At 57.2% G+C, this 20,163-nt stretch overlaps 2 protein-coding genes across 20 annotated transcripts in view; one reads left to right on the forward strand and one right to left on the reverse strand.

Moving 5' to 3' along the window:
- On the reverse strand, positions 1 to 11,669 carry G6PD (glucose-6-phosphate dehydrogenase). 4 transcript variants are annotated; one of them, XM_023634095.2, is made up of 13 exons: positions 11,345 to 11,669; positions 10,292 to 10,419; positions 5,259 to 5,296; positions 5,070 to 5,178; positions 4,148 to 4,365; positions 3,018 to 3,176; positions 2,772 to 2,897; positions 2,272 to 2,365; positions 1,686 to 1,872; positions 1,201 to 1,436; positions 1,043 to 1,119; positions 841 to 933; positions 1 to 747 (listed from the first exon to the last, which is right to left on the reverse strand). In XM_023634095.2, exons 1-13 carry the CDS (start codon positions 11,454 to 11,456, stop codon positions 657 to 659), a joined length of 1,668 nt encoding a protein of 555 aa, XP_023489863.1. In that variant the 5' UTR covers positions 11,457 to 11,669; the 3' UTR covers positions 1 to 656. The 4 variants fall into 4 exon arrangements, with proteins under 4 accessions (XP_023489863.1, XP_001492282.4, XP_070113756.1 ...); XM_001492232.7 differs by lacking the exon at positions 11,345 to 11,669 and adding an exon at positions 11,015 to 11,245; XM_070257655.1 differs by lacking the exon at positions 11,345 to 11,669 and adding an exon at positions 10,612 to 11,137 and having other exon boundaries at positions 10,292 to 10,520.
- The window catches only part of IKBKG (inhibitor of nuclear factor kappa B kinase regulatory subunit gamma), a 26,063-nt gene continuing 12,526 nt past the window's right edge, over positions 6,627 to 20,163 (forward strand). For 7 of the 16 annotated variants that reach the window (XM_023633214.2, XM_023633216.2, XM_023633218.2 and 4 more), the window contains exons 1-3: positions 11,407 to 11,733; positions 15,585 to 15,786; positions 19,087 to 19,298. In XM_023633214.2, coding sequence (XP_023488982.1) covers positions 11,407 to 11,733; positions 15,585 to 15,786; positions 19,087 to 19,298 — 741 coding nt within the window. Of the gene's footprint in view, positions 6,812 to 7,557; positions 7,975 to 11,406; positions 12,055 to 15,584; positions 15,787 to 19,086; positions 19,299 to 20,163 lie in introns of those variants that run through there. The other 9 variants (XM_070256667.1, XM_070256671.1, XM_023633221.2 and 6 more) reach the window with 8 other exon arrangements.

Below are 20,163 nucleotides of genomic sequence, written 5' to 3' on the forward strand. Positions count from 1 at the left end.
TCTGTTTGTGGATTTAATGGCAGGGGCTGAGATGGGGTGTCCCACTTGCTGCTTCTACTTTCCTAGTGGCAAGGGGGCCACCTGTGCGTGGGGTGAGGTGGGGTGGGCATGGAGTGCAGAATTGGGGTGGTGGGGGAAACTGGTGGAAAAGAGGGAAGTTCAGGGGGCCCAAGACATGGGGGATTGCTGGGCAGCCCAGAGGTCCCTTCCAGTGGGTGAGCAGGAATGTCGAGTGGCACTGAGGCTGGTGTGACATGCTCACCCCCTTTCCCCAAGCTCCAAGGAGCTTGTCCACCCACTACCCCTGCCCGTTGTCCCTAACTCCTGTCCTGGGCCGAGGAGCTCGGGAGAGATGGAAGGGCCACTCTTCTCCTTCCTTCCGTTGGGGCTCAGTCCCATGGACAGAAGCTGGCTCAGGCAGGGCCAGTGGTGGCTGAGGACAGTCATGGCGCAAGTCTCAAGTGCTCGATGGTTGAGGAATGTAGCTGGGCCCGGGGCAGTGGCATGGGGTGGGCAGGGTGGCCTGAGCCTGGGGCCAGGAATGTGGGGCTGAGGCCTATGGTCCCCAAATCCTCCTGATGTAGGGTCGGGTGGTGGGAAGGTGGGCAGGATAGAGACAGACAGGACCAAGGGGGGTGGGGATGGGGGCCCAGGGCTCAGAGCTTGTGGGGGTTCACCCACTTGTAGGTGCCCTCATACTGGAAGCCCACTTTCTTCATCAGCTCGTCTGCCTCCGCAGGGCCTCGGCTGGGAGAGCGACAGGCAGAGGGGAGATGTGAGGGAGCCCCCAGGTCCCAGGGCCCCCTCCCCCCACCCTGACCTCCCTGCACAGCCCCTCACCTGCCGTAAATGTAGGGGATGGGGGTGAGCTTCTCACGCTCAATCTTGTGCAGCAGCGGCGTGAAGATCCGCCAGGCCTCCCGGAGCTCGTCACTGAGGGGACACCGTGTGGCTTTGGTGGGGTGTGGGGACACAGAGGGAGGGAGGGAGAAAAGGAGATGACTGCCCCAGCGCCTGGAGCCAACTCGGTGGCACCTCTCACCTGCGCACGAAGTGCATCTGGCTCCCGCAGAAGACATCCAGGATGAGGCGCTCATAGGCGTCAGGGAGCTTCACGTTCTACGGGAGAGGGCTATCGCTGTCACTGCCACCGCTGCCGCCCCCCACCCCCCTCCCCCGGCCCCCAGGCCCGGTGCCCACTTTGTATCTGTTGCCATAGGTCAGGTCTAGCTCTGACTCCTCAGGGTTGAAGAACATGCCGGGCTTCTTGGTCATCATCTTGGTGTACACAGCCTCGTTGGGCTGCACACGGATCACCAGCTCGTTGCGCTTGCACTGCTGCTGGAAGATGTCGCCAGCCACATCGCGGAACTGCAGCCGCACCTCCGCCTTGCGTTCATTCAGGGCTTTGCCGCAGCGCAGGATGAAGGGCACCCCTGCAGGGGGCAAGGCTGCCTCAGGACCCGCTCTGCTGGCGGCCCAGGCAGTGGGCCTCGTGCGTGAGGGAGTGCAGGGAGAGTGTGCGAGCGCGCATGACACAGTGTGCGTGTGTGAGTGTGTGCGTGCGTGTGCGTGTCCCATCCCTGCTGGGCCTCTCCCCTGCAGCGTCCCAGGTCGGACCCCCGGGAAAAGGGCTCCATGAAGGCACACCAGCCTTGCCTGCCAGGCCTGGAGGCATCACCTACCATCCCACCGCTCGTTCTCCACATAGAGGACGACAGCTGCGAAGGTGGCAGTGGTGGACCCGCGGGGCACTGTGGGGTCATCCAGGTACCCTTTGGTGGCCTCGCCCTCTCCGCTGGGGTTCCCCACGTACTGACCCAGGACCACGTGGTCCGCCTGCACCTCTGAGATACATTTCAACACCTTGACCTGGGAGAGAGCCAGGGCAGGGAGGGGCCCCTTGGGTAAGGAGGTGAAGCTGCCTACACGTGGGGCTGAGGGCGGGGTGTAAGGAAGCCACGTGCTCCAGTAGGGTGGGGTTCCTGGAGGGGTGGCTGGCCCGCACAGACAGAAGGAGGTGCCCATTGAGCTTCACTCACTCTGCTGAAGGCCGCCCCACCCAAGGGCCCTGCAGGACCACCTCGGCCCCCCTCCGCATTTTTCTGAAGGCGAAGCTGAGGCCTACAGAAGCAATGGGTCTACCTTTGGTCACACAACAACCACTGTCAGTCCTGGGACATGACATCTTGGGCTTCTGACTTCCAGCCCAATACACCCCATGCTCAGGGCTGGTCACTGGGGCTAGTGGCAGGGCACACCTCCACCTACCTTCTCATCGCGTACGTCGTCCGAGTCGGTGGAGGCGGGCTTCTCCATTGCCACCAGACACAGCATCTGCAGGAGGTGGTTCTGCATCACGTCCCTGGCAGGGGAAGCAGGTGGAACTCAGGTCAGGGGCTTCCAGGTTGGGAGGAAAGAGCGAGGAGTGAGCTCACTTTAGCCCCACTCCCTGTTGGCCAGGTTCTAGGGGCTCAGGAACAGGGCTTTGAACTCAAACCAGGAACTCAAACCAGGATGGCTATGGCTAGCACAAGCTACGAGACCTGCTTCCTGATTCCCAGTGTCTGCCAGGTCCCCTCAAGGCAAGGAAGGAGACAGTGACCCCTCCCTTCACAGCCACGACTGATGGCTCAGATACTCCTGCTATAGAATTTGAATGCTGAGTGGGAGGAGGAGCCCCCCAGAACAGGGAGGGGTGACTCTACAGGGTGGCAGGATTATGTTCCGCATCTGTGCTGGCCTCCCAGGAAGGGGAGATGGGCTCTCACCGGATGATCCCAAATTCATCGAAGTAGCCCCCGCGGCCCTCAGTGCCAAAGGGCTCCTTGAAAGTGAGGATGACACAGGCGATGTTGTCCCGGTTCCAGATCGGGCCGAAGATCCTGTTTGCAAACCTGTGGGAGGGGCAGGGTAGGGGCTGGTGCTGCTTCCAGGGGGGCAGCAGCAGAGCAGGCTGGGCCCCCTAGTGCCTGCCCTTGACTTGGTCCCCCTCCATGCCATCGCCCGGTCCGCACCTCAGCACCATGAGATTCTGGACCATCTCCTTGCCCAGGTAGTGGTCAATGCGGTAGATCTGGTCTTCGCGGAACAGGGAGGAGATGTGGTTGGACAGCTGGTCAGAGCTCTGCAGGTCCCGTCCGAAGGGCTTCTCCACAATGATGCGGTTCCAGCCTCTGTGGGAGCCCAGAGCTGTGTCATCCCCACACCCTCCTTGGGGAGCAGGAGCCAGAAATCTGTCACTTCCCATGCCCTCTCCTCAGGGAGCGGGGCAGAGCTCTCCTCCCCCTCTTATATTCTGAAGTGACCCACCAAAGCTCGGCTGGCCCTTCCCTCTGCCTGGGCACAGAGCCCCCCATATCCGAGGACACCTGTCCTCCCCAGCCCTCAGTGGCGGGCTCCAAACTTCCCTAGAAAACTTCCTGCCTGACCCACTGCCAGGAGACCTGACGGCAGGCTCCAGTGGCCCTGCCCCCGTCCTGCCCCAGGCTGGGGACCCAGTGGGTCAGGAGTGGCCCAGGAGCTAGTGGGGGAGCAGAGGGAGGGGAAATCAAGGGCACAGCTACCTCTGTGGGTTTAAAAATGAGAAAAAGGTCTCTTTCTTTGCTATCCCCCCTGGAGAGCTAACGCGGCTTTCTGCATTCAAAACCAGAATAAAGTGAAACCAGATGGCTGTGGCTTTGGGGAAACAGTGCCAAACTGTACCACGGGCAGCAGGATTCTGGTGGAGCAACACTGCCACATCGTGGTCGTGGAGGGGACCTTGGGAAACATTGAAAAGCCAAAGACTAAGCAACCGGCAGGGAAAGTTTCATGGAGCAACACTGCCACCTTGTGGTCTGGTGGGGACCGTTGGCAGGAACAGCTGGATTTCTGGTGAGATGGACCACGTGGGTCTGCACAAGGATGTGGACCATCGATATGCATGAAAGTGTTTTCAGTACAGGCTGGTAGAAAGCTACTGTGTTTATAGCCTAGCCCCTTCTTTGGAGAGCTAATTCAAATAGAGAACAAGCAGAGGAGAGCCCTCTTTTTCAGACTCCCTCAGCCAATTTGCCCCAGGAGCTCTGGACAGCCGGCAGGGCAGGCCAGCCCAGGGCCGGGCACATCTAGGAGGCAGGAAGGGAGGATGAAAGGCAAGCCTTACGTCTGGCTCATGCAGGTCTCATGGATGTTCTTGGTGACGGCCTCATAGACGCTGGGGGGCAAGGCCAGGTAGAAGAGGCGGTTGGCCTGCGACCCCTGGTGAAGGGCGTTCATATGGCTGTTGAGACGTTTGTAGGAGGCTGAGTCGTCATACTGGCCAGCCACATAGGAATTGCGGGCAAAGAACTCCTCCAGCTTGGGCTTCTCCTCTGGGGTGGCCTGCGAAAGACAGACACAGGGACGTCAGGCCCTGGCCACCTTCCCTCTCTCATCCCACGGCCTGGGCAGGCTCCCTTGGGAGTCAGCTGTCCTAGCCCCACACTAGGTTCACCCCCATCTCATCAGCTTTGCACACCCTTGGGGCGAGACTCAGACAGCACGAGCACTGGGGGAAAGGGGACCCAGCAGTCCCAGGTCAGGCCCATGATTGGCATGGTCACCCCTGGGACCTCATGCCCTAAGACAGAAGTCAGATTTCAGGAAACCTTGACCTGAGAGAACCACCCTGGAGAAGCTCTCTCCCTAAAGTCACGACACCAAACTCCGGTGTGCTGAGGAGACGCAGCTCTGGAGGATTTCTGGGGTGGAGAGGCCTTTTCAGCTCCTGGCCCCGGGGTAGAGTGGGGAGGAACCGGTGAGTCTAGGTCGGGGCGGGGGGTGGTGCTGGGAAACAGAGGTCTCATGCTCCCCCACTCATCAAGGAATTGGCAGGAGCAGGAGGAGCAGAGTTTTCCATGCCAGTTTGGCAGGGCAGTGTGGGTGGCTTTGGGGAGAGCAAGGATGAGAAACGCTGGGATGCGAGCAGCCCCAGGCGGCAGTCGTGGCAGGTGAGAACGGCCAGGCGGTGCAGAGAGGGAGAAGGGAAGGGCAAGCTGGGATGGGATGGGGTGATGTCCCCTGCAGAGACCCCGGAAGCCACTCACTTTGAAGAAGGGCTCGCTCTGCTTGCGGATGTCAGCCACTGTGAGACGGGAGCGGGCGTAGCCCACGATGAAGGTGTCTTCGGGCAGAAGGCCATCCCGGAACAGCCACCTGAGAGCAGAGCATGGCTCTGGCCAGGGTAGGGAAGCCGAGGGCTAGTGGGGAAGTGGGAAGTGGGGGGAAGTGCTTACCAGATGGTGGGGTAGATCTTCTTCTTGGCCAGGTCGCCCTGTGGCAGAATGAACAGGCGGGGTTAGGAGAAGCTGGGGACACGATCTAGACTGGACCCCCCCTGGAGACCTGGGCACTTGCTCAGGGTCACCACTCAGCCACAAGCATACATGTCTTGCCCCTGTATGTAGCCAGAGGAGCTTGAATTAGAGCCTGAGCCAGCCCTTCACCCCGACCCTGAGCTGACAGCGCCCGCGCATCACATCCTGACAAAGGAATTCTCCACTCCAGGTGGAAGAGGAAGGGACAAGCAACAGCAGTCTAGAGCAGGGTGCCTTTCATCTGCCCGCCCTATAATTAGAGCGGAGGGCGCGCCACCCAGCGTTGCCAATCAGAGGGGAGCGACTATCCCAGGCTGGGCCGGATCCGGGCTTGCCCTAGGCAGAGAAACCAAGTCTGGGGATAGGACCTGAATGTGCAAAGCAGAACTACCTTTAGAAGCAATGTAACCATTGGGTAAGTTTATTTCTATCAGCGGTTGTAAAACAGAAGCCACCTGACCGGTCACCCTGGAAACAGGCAGTTAGGAAGGCACTTGGGGGGCTGCTGGGTGGAAACCCCTACTCTGGGTGGGGGTAGGCATCTCAGAGACTGCAGGCTCCATGGGAGCTCTGGGATGCCTGGCACTTTGCATATTTGTGTTTTTCCCCGTTCTCTGCTTCACCTCCAGTCTCACTGGGTGACCCGACCTCCACCCGTGGCTTCAGGCAGGGACCTGGATTCAGACACCTCTGAGCATCTGTTCCAGCCCAGACTTCACAGGGCGCCAAGCCCACAGACCTAAGTGTCTACTCGTCATGTCCAGGCTCCACTGGGACCCCAAACTCCCAAAGTGCATGGTTCCCAAAGTGCATGGTTCCCAAACCCCGGTTCCCTATGTTGGTGCCCCTGTCCATGTCTGCCAACCGCTCACAACTGTTCTCTCAGGCGCTCTAGAGCAGCTCCCTATGTAACTGCCACCTTCCGTGTAAACCACTGCAATGGCCACATCAGATGGCTGCCCTCACTGGTCCTTCGGGTCCAGGACCCCTAGCCTGGGCTGCGAGCTCCCCTCCAGGTCCCTCAGCACTCAGTAGCCCCACGGAAGCCATCCTCATAGTGAACTGTCAGTGCCCACCTCTGGCTTCTGCCATCAGTGGGGCTGGAGGGGGGCTCTGCTCGTGTCACCTTGGCTCAGTGCTGGCCCTGCATGCTCCAGAGAGGACCAGCTTGCTGGGGACCAGCCTCCAGGAGAAACAATCAGAACTACAGCCTGCAAACACCTCCCAGCCTTCCCTATGGCTGGTAATGTTTGCTTATGATCAAATTCCAGCAGGCTGCAAGGGTCAGGACAGACTGAGGGCCATGGATTGGTGGCAGAGGACTAGTCTCCTGTCTGCCAAGTCACAGGGCCCCACAGCCCAGGCTGTTTGTTCTTGCAGATTAACTAGTGATAGAACCGGCTCGCCTCGTTCAACTCAGCCCCTGCTATCGGCGGTCTGCTGGGCTCCAAGTCACCCGAGGGAGAGACGAGGTAGGACCCAGGACCATGAGGGGTGGGAGGCCCGGCGGCTGCTCCCTCCCATGGGGAAGTGGGGTGAGTTGCTTTCCTGGAGCTGGGGGCAGCCTGCCCTCCCCACCAGCCTGGGCTGAACTCCTTGGAAAGGGATGTGGGAAGACATCGACCAAATCTAAGCACACCATATGTAGGGTGGGGGTGATGACAGAGGCTCTTGGTGAGACGCAGTTGGAAGTCTCTTGTCTTTCCCGACTCCCACATTTTGCCAGAGGACCAGCAGGGGAAGGAGTTGCCCAGGGACATGTGGTGACTTAGCAAAAGAAGCAGGATCTGATTAAGATCTCCAGCCACCAGTATCTAGCCCAGCTGGGGCAAAGGGACCTGGGCCACCACCTGCCTGTTGCTGCCCAGGTTTGACGTCAGTCTCCAGTTTTACAAGCCCAAATGACTGCCGACATCTGTTGAGAGTTTTAAGGTGGAGGGTGCAGAAGAGAGCTCGAGAGGCTGGCCGCCAACTGGAGGCCCAGCAGGGGTGGGCCACCCTGGTCCCCCAAGGGTCACTGAAGTCAAGGATCCACCCAGCCTCTCAGGATGGAGCCCGGGCCCTGGCTAGGACCCAGCTGGCTCCCGGCCACGGGAGTGAGAGAATCTGGGGGCTGTTGAGGTAGGCTTGGCTGCACAACCAACAAGAGGGCCTCCCTCCTACACCCTGGAGCTTACGAATCACCAGGCCTTTGGGGGAGTGCCAATGTCATCATGACACAGCAAGAATCTTATCTGCCTGAGGGGGAAGGCAGCCCAGAGACTTTCGGAGGAGAGGGAGGGCCTGGGGCTGCCAGGTCAGCCCTTCACCGGCCTGTCATCAGGATGGGACCTGAGCACCTATCAAGCCCACGGCCCTTGTGGCCCAGGTGGGGAGACTGAAGCCCAGAGAGGTGAGGGGCTCGCTGAGGACCCTGCAGGGAATCAATCCTGCCCAGTGGACTCCCAGTCCTGGTCTTTCTCTCTCACTCCTATTCCTCTCTCCATCCTCTGAGGGGGGAAGAGTAGCTGAGCCCACTGGCCGAGTCCTACCAGATGGGGGAGGACATGATCTGCCAGGCCCAAGGTTCCTCCCCCACGCTGATCTATAAGGAGAAACCAGTTTCTCTCATTCTAGAGCTTTCTGGACTAGGACAGTAAGTACCTCCACTCCCTTCCCGGCTGTGGGTGGGAGTCCTGAGGAGGGGGGAAGTGGCCACATAGCAGAGAGAACAGAGAGCAGCTCAAAGCCCTTTGGGTAACTCTGTGAGCTGGCAGCAGGAGGCCCCTAGGAAGGAAGCTGGGCATGTGGGTGAGGGTTGGGTAAGTGGCAAGGGAGGAGGAAGGGGCAGAGGATGGCCACGTGGGCCCAGCCTGCCCCACTGGGGGCTCTATGTCTGCTCTTCCCTTTGTGTGGAGCATTCCCTGGGCCCTGGCTCTGCAGGCCCTCCTCATGAGACCTGTGTGCCGGGGGGGGTTGGGGACACAGAAGCCCGTCTGTGTCTTCTGTCACATGCACCACTCTGAACTCTTCTTGGGTGCACTCATCTTGGGTCCCGGCCCCCCAGCACACAGGCTGTAGAGGAAGTGCTTCATCAGCATTTGTTAGATGAATGTTCGGAGAACTCATTGGTTTCCCAGCGCAGCGGGCTCTGGGGGAGTGCACCCCCAGCACCGCCCTCTGCCTACCTCCTACCCAGACAGAGGAGGTGGCGAGGCCCCAGACTGTGGGAGCTATGCTAGGTGCGTCCTGAGCATGGGAGGCCACCACCTCGAGTCCCCTTGACTAGAAGGGAGAAACAAATAAGGAGGCTCTTCTTCCAGAGGACCCTTGCTCTCCCCCACTCCGCCCTGCTGGAGCAGCACTTCCCACTTCTGCTCTGGAAGCCTCTGGGTGTCACTCCCAGAGCAAAGGAGAGCAAAGGGGAACCCTGCTGATTGCAAAGACACAAAGTTGCCCAACGCCAAGCTGGCCACAGGCAAAGGCAGTGAGGAGTCATAGAATCAGCTTGGTAGAGCCTGAGGACCTTTGGCACTTGTTTCAAAAGCCCTCGTTTACTCCGTGGAAACGTTGAGGTTCAGAGAAGGGAAGACATTTGTCCCAGGTCACACAGCAAGCTTGGATGCGCTCAACGCGGCACCTAAGAGTTGGGGGCCTGGAGTCACAAGCCATTTCTTGCTCCTCTGTAGGAGCATCCTGTGACAGGCTGGCATGGAGATGGGAGGAGGAAAAATAATCCTGAGTTACTTTCTCTACCTACCTATTTCTTGGACAAAGAGCCTAATGGTCAGAGTCCTAGGTGTTAAGATCTGTGGCCAACACAGGTAGGAATCCTCCAAGGGGAGGAGGCTGAGGCCAGGGTGGAGGCCAAGCCTGCCCCGCTGTGTGCTCCTCCTGGGTACAGGGAGTTACAGAACAGTGCCTGGGGCAGCCCTCCCTTTCCTCCTTCTGGCAGAGCCCTTCTCCCCTGTACTGTCTCCTGCTCTGCACTCTGGCTCTCCTTTTCCAAGTTCTGATCAGAATCCCTAAGGTGGCAGGGAGGAGGCTCTACAAAGGACGGTGGCATGTCATGACATACGAATGAAGACCTGAGTTTCTCCAGAGCCAGGGGAACTGTGCTGTGGGAGGCGCAGAGAGACCAGGGCTGGTCTGTCAAGAGCTCTCTAATTTTGGGAGAACTCTTGCTCAAGATTATACAGTAAGTTACTGGCAAAGATGATCATACAATGCTTAGTAGATTCTTGGTCACGTCCAGGGTTAAAAGTGAGAAGAAAAGACCACTATTACTTCGAGATGAAACCCTGGCAGCTCATCTTGGCAGCCACTACACATGTCTGGCCACCCGGCAGATCTTGTTTCCACATGATACACCGGGAGGCGCTTTAGTCTGAGGGTCATGACTTGACTAGGACCCACCCTCCCTCTCGCACGCCCGTCCTCCATCACAAACTGTCAATGTGCTTCTACTCTATCAGAGCAAAATGCGGCAAAGAGACTATGTTCAAAGACGGGTCAAGTGTTTGTCCCCAGGGAATCTGACATGGTAGAGAGACAAGGTGGAGATGGGGCCTCAGATCCTGCCTTTGGAACTAATTGACTATGTGACATTTGTCAAGTCACAAAGAGGTTTGAGAAAGATACTCACAGAATGACTAGGCTCCCCTGTTTCTATCTCAGTGTTCCCCTTGGAGAAGGACATCCCGGCTCCAGGACAGTCAGTGGCTGTCCTGTTAATGTGTACAATCAACGGCTGCACACGGATTTCAGAAATACCTCATCGTGTGTATACATCACGTGGTGCTGGGATGATAGTGGCACACAGGCAGGAGCAAGAAGGAGAGCCCAACTGAGCAGAGCCCACGTGGCCCCACAACAGTCAGTTGGGAAAGCCCAGGCAGTGAGCAGGAAGGGACCTTAAGCAATGTCACACTCTAAGTCTGGCTTTTAAGATGTGGGGCTTGGGGGAGACTTACCGATGCACCCATGATGATGAAGATGTGTGTATCGGACTGATGGAAGGCATTGCCCTGGTATAGCTCTTCCCGCAGGATCCCACACACCTGGGTCCGGCTCAGGGCCACCTGTTCTGCCATGATGCTCTCTGGTGGAAGAAAGGCTCATTGACATGGCATGAGAACAGAAGAGCGTTGAGAAGTTGACGCCTTTCTCGAGGGGTCCTTTGAGCTCTCACCCAGCTGACGCCTGATTATTGAAACCATTAGCTGTGAATGGCCAGGGAGCAGGGTGGTGGGGGAGAAAGAAACTGCCAGCTCTGGGCTCCAGCCATACTCACCAGGCAGCCTTCTTTCACGGTGTACATTACAAAATTGCTCAAAGCCCTAGTGGATTCCAGCTAGAACCTCAATTCTGGGGGACTGAGCAAAACCCTGCTGCAGCATTGCACGATCTGCCTAGGACCATCTCACCCCAGACTCCGGCGGAAACTCCACAATGAGCTGGAGCATGTTAGCCCATGCAGACGATGGAGTGCAGCTCCAGCCCTCTTGCCAGGCTGAGAGACCCTGGCAAGTCCTCTCGGGGTCTCAGTCTCCTCGGGGGTCCAATGGCGGGGATGCAGAGGGCAGTGGGATCGGTTAAGGCCCTCTCGGTTTTGCCCCGCTCCCAAGCACGCCAAACCAAAACGGCTAAGGCGCAGCACACCCCTCCGCGGGCGCGGCGCCCGCCCACTCTGTTACCTGCGCCTTCCGCCGCCGCTCGTCGAACTCGCAGCCCCGGAGTTTCGGCCGTTTCCGGGGGCTGCTCCCCGCCGGCCCATTTAACCGGCGGGGGCGGGCGCCTGGTCTGAGCCGACCCGCCTCAGGCGAGGCCCGCGGGCGGGGTCCCCGCAAGTCCCTCCCTCCCGGGGCGGGGTGAGGGCGCAGGCAGGTGCGCGCGCATCCCGGGTAAGCACCCCCCCCCCCGCTCCCCCCCGCCCCCGCCCCCCCCCCCCGCTCCCCCCCGCCCCCGCCCCCCCCCCCCCCCCGCGCGAGGCCGCCCGCCCTTGGTTCGCCCCGCCTCTTGGGCACCTGCCCCGGCCGCCCGGCCGCGGGCCGCCTGCTGTCCTTGCCGCCGCTGCGCCGCGTCCCAGATGCCTCGCGGGTCCGCATGCAGCTCCGCGCCGTTCGTCCGCGTCCCCATCACCGGCTCAGCCCCGCCCCTACAGTCTGGCTTTGTCGCTCGTCGCAGGCGGCCCTACACCCTCGCGGAAGGCTCCACTTCCGCTGGCAGCGTGGCCACGCCTCCTCGACCCAGTCTATGGGCGGGGCCATCTGAACCCTTTCCCCTTGCCGGACGGTCGCCAGCTCGGGTCAGACCAGTTCTGTTGGGCGGCCTCGTCGTGGCTCCTCCCCTGGCGGGGCGGGGGCAGCCCAGCGCGTGGAGACTGGATACTGTCGCCCGCGGGACAAGGGAAAGGGTGGGTCGCGACGCCCCAAAAAGTAGCAGATGGTGGATATCACTGGGGAGCGTCCTGCGGGCCGAGCGAGACTGGCGGCCTCGGCTTCCCTCTGGAGCAGCCCCCCCGCACCTCCCGCGGGCTTCCTGGGCGGGGGCGGGGCTTGCTTGTTTTACTTCCGGATCCCACAGTACGACACCGGAAGCCGGAAGTGGGAATTTCGGCCGCGGGAGAAGGGAAGGGCGACCGCGGAGTCGGGACTTTCTCGGAGTGCTGGGGCCCGAGGAGCGCTCGCGGCCTGTCTCTCCCGCCCTTCTCACCTCGGACCGATTCTGCTGACAGGTGTGGTCCTCTTCCCCGAAAGTAGGGTACCAACGGTGGGCGTTCCGCCGCCTCCGAGACTCCCCCGGATGTCCAGGTTTCCCCCTCCTTTTGGGCCCCCGCCCATTCCTGCTGCCCGCTTTTGCAGCACCAGCCAAGGCGGGCAGATGTAGGACCCAGGTTACTTTGGCGGCGAGCAAGACTGTTTCCGTCTCTCCCTCCTTCGCCGCTGCGGAGTCTGATCACACCCCTATTTTGTGGATGACTCTTCTAGTTCGGAGACGTTTTCTGTTCATCGAACTTGACTGCATTTGAGGTTGTGAAAATCTTTAAAAAGGCCTTAAATATAGTTTGGCAGTTAAGTATCTTACCTCACGTGCCTCAGTTTACTCACTTTGCAAAACGATCAATGTCTACTCAACCTCGTACGGTTTCTGTGACTTGAGGATGAATGGGCCATCCTGGCATGTTGGAGGAAAAGCTGGAGCAGAGTGAGGGAGGGGAGAATACTTGGAGAGGAAGCAATGGGGGACGAGATGGTGCAGGGTCTTGTAGGCTGTCGAAGGGACTTCGGCTTTTACATGGAGGGCAATGAGGAACCATGTTAGTGATCTGAGTAGAGGAGGGACGTGATCGTAATTACCTTTTAGGCTGATTGTTCTGGCCTTGGTGGGGAGAACAGACTGTAGTGGACAAGGGTAGGAGTAGGGTGACCTGTTAGGAGGTTATTGCAGTAATCTAGGTGAGAGATGATGATGCTTGAGTATTTTGTTATGAAAATTTACAAAGATGTACGAAAGTAGAAAGAATAGTATAGTAACTCCCATGGAACCACTTCCTAGCTTCAATTATCAACTCGTGGTTGATTTTGTTTAATTTATACCGCTCACAATCGTTTCCCATTATTATTTTCAATACTAGCTTTATTGAGATATAATTCACATAGCACACAATTCACTCATTTAAAATGTACAGTTCACTGGTTTTTAGTGTATTCACCGAGTTGTGCAATCATCACTACTAATTCCAGAACATTTTCATCACTCCAAAAAGAAACCCCGTACCCTTTAGCTGTCACCCACATCACCCCATCTCTCTCAGCTCTAGGCATCCGCTAATTTTTCTGTCTCTATAGATTTGTCTGTTCTGGACGTTTCATATAAATGGAATCATACGCTGCGTGGGCTTTTGTGAGTTGTTCTTCTCTTAGCATAATGTTTGCAAGAGTTGTCCATGTTGTAGTATGTGAATGTAGGAGATTTTGTTTATTCATCAGTTGATGGACATTTGGGTTGTTTCCACTCTTTGGCTGTTATGAGTAATGCTGCTCTGAGCATTCGTGTGTAGACAAGTGTTTTCGTTTCTCTCGAGTAGATACCTAGGAGTTCCCCTGTTATTTTGAAGTGAATTTCAGACACCATTTGTCAGTATGCATCTCTAAGAAAAGATTTTAAAAAACGTAGCCACAGTACCACTATTACACCTGAGATAGTTAACATTAATTGCTTAGTGTCATCAAATAGATTCTGGGATACATTTTGACAGGATTTCCTGATGGATTAGATGTGAGCTGAGAGAGAGAGAGAGGGAGAGGAGTCAAGCAGGACTCCAAGGTTTTTGTCCTGATAACTGGAGGATGGATTTGCCATGAACTGACAGGAAGGCTGTGGGTAGAACTGGCTTTGGGGGACTGTCAGGAGTGCAGTGTTAGATTAGTTTTGAGAGGACCACTGGATATCCAAGTGGAGATGTTGAGTCTGATATGTGAGTCTGGAGTTCAGGAAACAGGTCTAATTTTAGGGCATCATCAGCGTTAGAATGGGGGTTAAAGCCGTGAGGATGGAAGGAATTAGTACTGGAGTGACTGTAGTTAGAGAAGAGAAGAGATCCCAGAGCAGAGCCCTGGAGCACTACAGCGTGAAGGGGTGTGTGGATGAGGAGGATCAAGTGAAAGAGCCTGAGCAGGAGCAGCCAGTGAGGTAGGAGGAAAACTACGAGAGTGGGCTGTTCTGGAAGCTGAGGGAGGGATCAGCGGTTGATCAAATACTGCTGATGAGTTAGTAGGGTGTTCAGTGGAGCAATATCAGTGTCATAGTCAAACGTCCAAGTTTATTCAGTGTTAAAGTCTCTCTTCCTCAGCTCAGGCCTGCTCCTGGAAACTTGTATTGGGATTGGCCTCTTCCTCTGGGAGGTTAGTCGTCTTGGGCAGGATTTAAAAGGGCTCCAGGCTGGTGCTGTCCCACATGGCTTGCCTCTTACTCTAGTTCACAAGAGAATGCATACAGCTCAGCCTGTCTTTCTGCCCCTCTGTCTTGGACTGCAAGCCCAGCTCTCACTTTCAGATTACTTAGCACACGTCAGATACTAGATGTCCCCTTCGGCCCCCTAGTTCCAGGGAACACTCATCAGATTCTGAGTGGTCTCCTCGAAGCCCCTCTTACTAGATAGGTTAATTTCCTAGGGCTGCTGTAAGAGATGACCACAAACTGGGGGCTTAAAACAATAGAGATTTCTCCTTTCGCAGTGCTGGGACCAAAAGTCCGAAACCACGGGTTGGCAGAGCGGTGCTCCCTCTGCAGGCTCTAGGGGAGGACTCTTCCTGCCTCTTCCAGCTTCTGGGGTCCCCAGGTGTTCCTTGGCTTGTGGCCACCTCACTCCGGTCCCTGCCTCTGTCTCCACATGGCCTTCTCCTCCGCATCTGTGTCTCCTCTTCTGTCTCTTATAAGGACACTTGTCGTTGGATTTAGGGCCCACCCTACTCCAGGATGATCTCATCTCAAGATCCTCATTTAATTATATCTTCAAAGACCCTTTTTCCAAATAAGGTCACATTCACAGGTTCTGGAGGTCAGGAAGTAGACATATCTTGTTGGGGGCCACAATTCAACATTCCACCAGGTGAAGGGTCAACAAGCTTCACCACTCCTTTTCTTTTTAATATTTTATTTTTTTCCTTTTTCTCCCCAAAGCCCCCTGGTACATAGTTGTATATTCTTCGTTGTGGGTCCTTCTAGTTGTGGCACGTGGGACGCTGCCTCAGCGTGGTTTGCTGAGCAGTGCCATGTCCGCGCCCAGGATTCGAACCAACGAAACACTGGGCCGCCTGCAGCGGAGTGCGCAAACTTAACCACTCGGCCACGGGGCCAGCCCTGCTTCACCACTCTTGCTTGGAGGTGTGTAGAGGGTAGGAGTCCCAGCATGCTGACACCTCTCTCCACAAATAATCCACTCCCTAATTTCTCCCCTCTGGTGAAATTTTTAACTTCAGCTTACAGCCCAGAGATAGGTGCTAGGCAGAGTTTATAACCAGTGCTAAACCATGGCCTTTCCAAGTCCCACATATGGGCCTGCACCTCCCTTTGGAGTGGGAGCATGTGCTACCTCTGAGACCAAAAAGCCTGTTTTAGCATCCTGTTACGCTAGGCAGAACACTTGGCGTTCTGCTTCAAGTGTGGCCCCAGAACTCCTGCATAGTCTACACTCCTTGTCCTGCAGGGTAAGGGAATTCCACACTGGTCTTGTGTGACACCCCTGCTGCCTTTCTCTTCCAGACCCTGACTTGTTGGATGAGCAGGCCCCCCTGGAAGAGTCAGCTGTGTGAGATGGTACAGCCTAGTGGCGGCCCGGCAGGGGACCAGGACGTGCTGGGTGAAGAGTCTTCTCTGGGGAAGCCGGCCATGCTCCACCTGCCTTCGGAGCAGGGAACTCCTGAGACCTTCCAGCGTTGTCTGGAGGAGAATCAAGAGCTCCGAGGTGAGGAGGATAGTGGGTGTGTAGAACTAAAAGTCAGGAGACCCAGCCCTGCTAGAGGGAAGACTTATTCCACTCACTTGTGCCTCTGTGTTTCCTCAGTCTAGGGTGGGCACGTGCCTGAGAGCCAGCTAGCCATTCAAGCTCGGCCACCCTCCCTCTTTGTTTCTGGTGTGGGGGGGGGTCCCTGGAAGTGGACCCTGAGATACAGATTAGCATGCAGAATGTTTATTTAGAGTGCTCAGGACCGACATTGGGGAAGGGAAGGGAAGCACAGGGAAGAAGAAGGGGTGGGGAGAGGGAGAAGTTGGGCTGCAGTGCAGGCTGACCTGCAGGGAGCTCTGGAGCTGGAATGACCCTTCCGAGTTGTCACAAGCTGGGCCAACATGGCCAGGCCTTCAAGCCTCTGCACGATCAGTCATTAAGCCCTCTCCATTCTGGCAGGGGGCGTGGCCTTCCCCGAGAAGGGCCTGTGAGTGTTTTGGGAAAGGGGGAGGTCCAGGTCACCCTGAGTGGGGGCTGATCCTGGGCCAGGCGGCTCTCTGAAGAGACCCCAGCTGAAGGCCATCCTCCAGCAGCCCCCTCCCTCCAAGGGGCTGGGGGTCGAGTACTTTCCTGGCCATCCCATCCCTGTCTCCGTCACAGCCGCCGCTCACTCACCCTGCACGTCCTCACCTGGATCCAGGGCAGCTCCTCTAAGTCCCAGTGGCTGTTGCACCGCGCCCGTGGCTGCCCTTGGGTGCGGCACATTCCTGCCCGCCCAGCCTGGGACAGCGCCCCTGCACCCCCTTGTGATTGTGCCCCCAGGGCTCCTCCTCTGGCCTGCTGCTCCTTTGGTACAAGGAGCCCCAGGTGCCCAGGTGGTACCCCCAGCTTCTAATTCACTGAGACTCTTGCATTTCTGCTGTGGGGACCTTCTAGACTGCCGAGTCCAGAACTGCAGGGAGAGCCGGCACAGACTTCCCATGTGGGTCTTGGGGAGTAGTAGGGTTCCTGTTAGGAAGTCAGGGCTTACAAAGGTCACAGCCTCCGAGTATGCTGTATCCCGGAGGACTCACCCCCAAGCTAGTGCCTCAGTTGTTTTCAGTCAACTGTACCCTGTCCTAGCAGGCCAGTGGCTTGGCATGTGACACAACCAGTGGAGGTCACAGTCATGGAGCAACTCCCCCACCTCCTTTGCTGGACAATGCATCCCCTGGTGTGGTGGGTGTTACATGGGGCCCTGTGCTGATGAGTCCTGTGCTCTGTTGGCCTCAGAGCGTGGTGCTGGCTGAGGCTCTGCAGGCAGGGACCAAACCCATGCCTGGAATATGTGTCTCTTCTTCCTGTCAAGACGAATTGCCTTCCTTTCCAGGATGGAAGGGGTCCAGTGCAGTCACCTTGCCACCAAGAGGCCGCTTGGTTTCCTGGGGGGGCTGACCCTGCTTTGAGCACAGAGAGCCCACAAGACCCACCTGCCTTTAGGGCAGGCCCTTCCCCTCAGTGCTCAGACTTCTAGGGGCTGCCCTGGGTCCTGCAGGGTGTTCAGCAGCATCCTTGACCTCTTTTCACTGGATGCCAATAGCACCCCTCCAGTTGTGACAACCAAGAATGTCCCCAGATGCTGTCAAATGTCTTGCTGTGTTGGGGCCACATGGAACTGACAGCCAGGTTAGGGGGTGGGGAGACAGCTTACCCTCCACACCTGTGTGTGTGGCCTCTGCTCGTCCCCAGGAGAGTGCTCTCGCAAGGGGGACTCAGGGGCAAGAGAGTGGCAGGCCAGCCGTGTAGGGGCCTTGGCACCCCTGGCTCCCCTCCGCAGAGCTTGGGCTCCAGCGGCAGATGGAGACCTCAAGGCTGCATGCCTCCACCTGTGCCACCTGACTGCACATTTCTGTGGAACGGGTATTGTGTGTCTGCCCCCCACAACGCTCATGACTCTGTCTATGGAGGAGGGAGTAAGAGGGAGGGTAGACTTTGCTTGGAATGTTTGGGAGGCAACTTCATGGAAGAAGTCGCAGGTATCTAGTGTAGGAGTCCATTTATGTGATGTGTCCAGGAGAGGCGAGTCCAGAGAGAGAAACAGGTGAATGGACACCAGGGGCTGGGGGCAGTGGGGGGGTGACTGCCACTGCGTGTGGGGTTTCTTTTGGGGGTGATGGAAATATTCTGGAACTAGATAGAGGTGATGGGTGTACAGCTTTGTGAATACACTAAAACTACTGAGGGACTGTATACTTTAAAATAGTTAAAATGATGAATTTGGTGTTACGCAAATTTTATCTCAATAGAAAAAGAAGTTGCATGTGAGCTGAGTGTCGGGCTGGGCAGGATTGTGACAGGTGGTGGTCACTGGGGGAACAGTGTGCCCTGAGGCAGGAGGGGCCCTGTCCAGGGCCTGCACCCGGCCCCCCTCCCCTGTAGGGGAGGAGTCACACGGGGATAGTCAAGTGCAGAAAGTGGCTTAGGTGGCTTTGGAGCTGGGTTCAGAAGCCACTGTGGTTCTTGTGAAAGAATGGGCGGCAGCAGGCCCTGTTTGCTATGTCAGGGTTTTGACCAGAGGGTGACGGGAAGCTACTCCCTGCCCCCATCTTTTGCAGCTCTGTAGTTGCTAGAACCTTTGCACATCACTGTTTAGTTTTGGCACCCCCGACAGTCTTCTGCTGTGTGGGGTGTCCCCTGGGCATGTGGCTCTCCTTTCCTTGGCCTCTGCTGACTGCCTGGCATTTGCACACGCACATCCTTCAGCCTGGTGATGGGAGGACTGGCTGTTTCTTGAGTTCATGTTGTGCATCGGGCCCTTTGTCTGCTTTTTCGTTTAACCTTCCTCCTATGAGATGGGTGGGATCGTCTCTGTCGAACATGCAGATAAGGATGGTGAGGCTCCTAGAGGTGACTCACTGGCATACTCCACCCTTCTGGCCCTCCTGGGCTGCAGCCAGCAGTGCCACAGGGAAGTTTGCTGGTGGCTATGCTCTGAGTCTGCAGTCCTGATCCTGAAGTCAGCAGACTGAGTGCCTCAGGGCAGGCAGCCTCTGACCTGACCAGAATACAAATGAGTCCAGAGTCACTTACAAGGAAAGTGGCATTTGGCGCACAGTGAAGCTGTTGTGTTTAGTATCTCATTGGAGAATTTTAGAGGTGTATTATTAGCATAATTGATTTTGAAAGTGTTTCACGAAATAAAACCAAGTGTTTCAAAGCCATCTCTCTGTGTAAGAGGCCACATGGTATTATGGGGAGGGTGCCACAATGGGCCCACAGAGGGGCTGGTGGGCCAGCTGTCAGGGCTCACCTCCCCTCTGCTGTCTTCTCTGCTGCCAGATGCCATCCGGCAGAGCAACCAGATGCTGCGGGAGCGCTGTGAGGAGCTGCAGCATTTCCAGAGCAGCCAGAGGGAGGAGAAGGAGTTCCTCATGCAGAAATTCCAGGAGGCCAGAAAACTGGTGGAGAGACTGAGCCTGGAGAAGCTTGACCTGAGGAGGCAGCGGGAACAGGCCCTGAAGGAGGTGGAACACCTGAAGAGATGCCAGCAGGTAGCCGGGGGGTAGGGAGGCCCTTTCCCAGGAGCAGGTGAGCTGGGGGCTCTGGCCACCTGTGCCACCAGCTTCCTGAGTTCTGAAATCCCACAGGAACACCAGTGTTCCCAGAGGGAACCCATGATCAGGGGTCCCCAAGAGCAGCCTCAGGCCTGATGCTTCACTAGGAGGACTCTCAGAACTCAGAAAAGCCATTGTCCTCGTGGTTATGGTTGTTCTGGTTAATTACAGTGAAAGGATACAGGGTGAAACCAGCAAAGAGAAAAGGGGCGGTCGTAGGGCGGGTCCGGGAGAGACCAGGCAGGAGCTTCCAGGTCCCCTGCCAGTGGAGTTGGGCGGCAGCACAGTTTCTCCCAGCAATGACGTGTGACAACATGCACAGAGTACTGCCACCACGGAAGCTCCCCTGGAGCCATGGTGTCCAGGGACTTTACTGGGGCTGGGTCCTGTAGGCCTAGAGCACCCGAGGGCCTGACCTCAGTTACTCAGTCTCCGCGCCCGGAGGTCAGGCTGCTGTGTGCAGCCCAAGGCCCCACCACAAATCATGCTGTCAGCATAGACTGCCTGGCAGGGCCCTCAGGGAAGAGTAAGTTCCTGGGGCTGCCATAACAAGGTGTCCCAAACTGGGTGGCTTTAAGTAACAAAAGCATATTGTCTCCCAGTTCTGGAGGCCAGAAGTCCAAGAGCAAGATGTCGGCAGGGTTGGTTCCTTCTGAGGGCTCTGAGGGAGCAGCTGCCCCGGCGGCCTCTCTCCTAGACTCGGGTGGTGGCTGCAGTCCTTGGCGTACCTTGGCTTGTAGACGCCTCGCTCCAGTCTCTGCCTCCATTGTTATGTTGCCTTCTCCTTAGGTGTCTGTGTGTC

This window comes from Equus caballus, chromosome X, assembly GCF_041296265.1.
Source record: "Equus caballus isolate H_3958 breed thoroughbred chromosome X, TB-T2T, whole genome shotgun sequence".
NCBI lineage: Eukaryota > Metazoa > Chordata > Mammalia > Perissodactyla > Equidae > Equus > Equus caballus.

What these genes read in the sequence shown, in the direction of transcription:
- G6PD (XM_023634095.2), bottom strand. Translation starts at nt 11,456, where the DNA reads ATGGGGACGCGGACGAACGGCGCGGAGCTGCATGCGGACCCGCGAGGC. An exon ending in GGAGAACGAGCGGTGGGATG is followed by an intron (nt 1,437 to 1,685) that starts GTAGGTGATGCC and finishes TGCCCCCTGCAG; the next exon opens with GGGTGCCCTTCATCCTGCGC. An exon ending in ATCCCCTACATTTACGGCAG is followed by an intron (nt 748 to 840) that starts GTGAGGGGCTGT and finishes TCGCTCTCCCAG; the next exon opens with CCGAGGCCCTGCGGAGGCAG.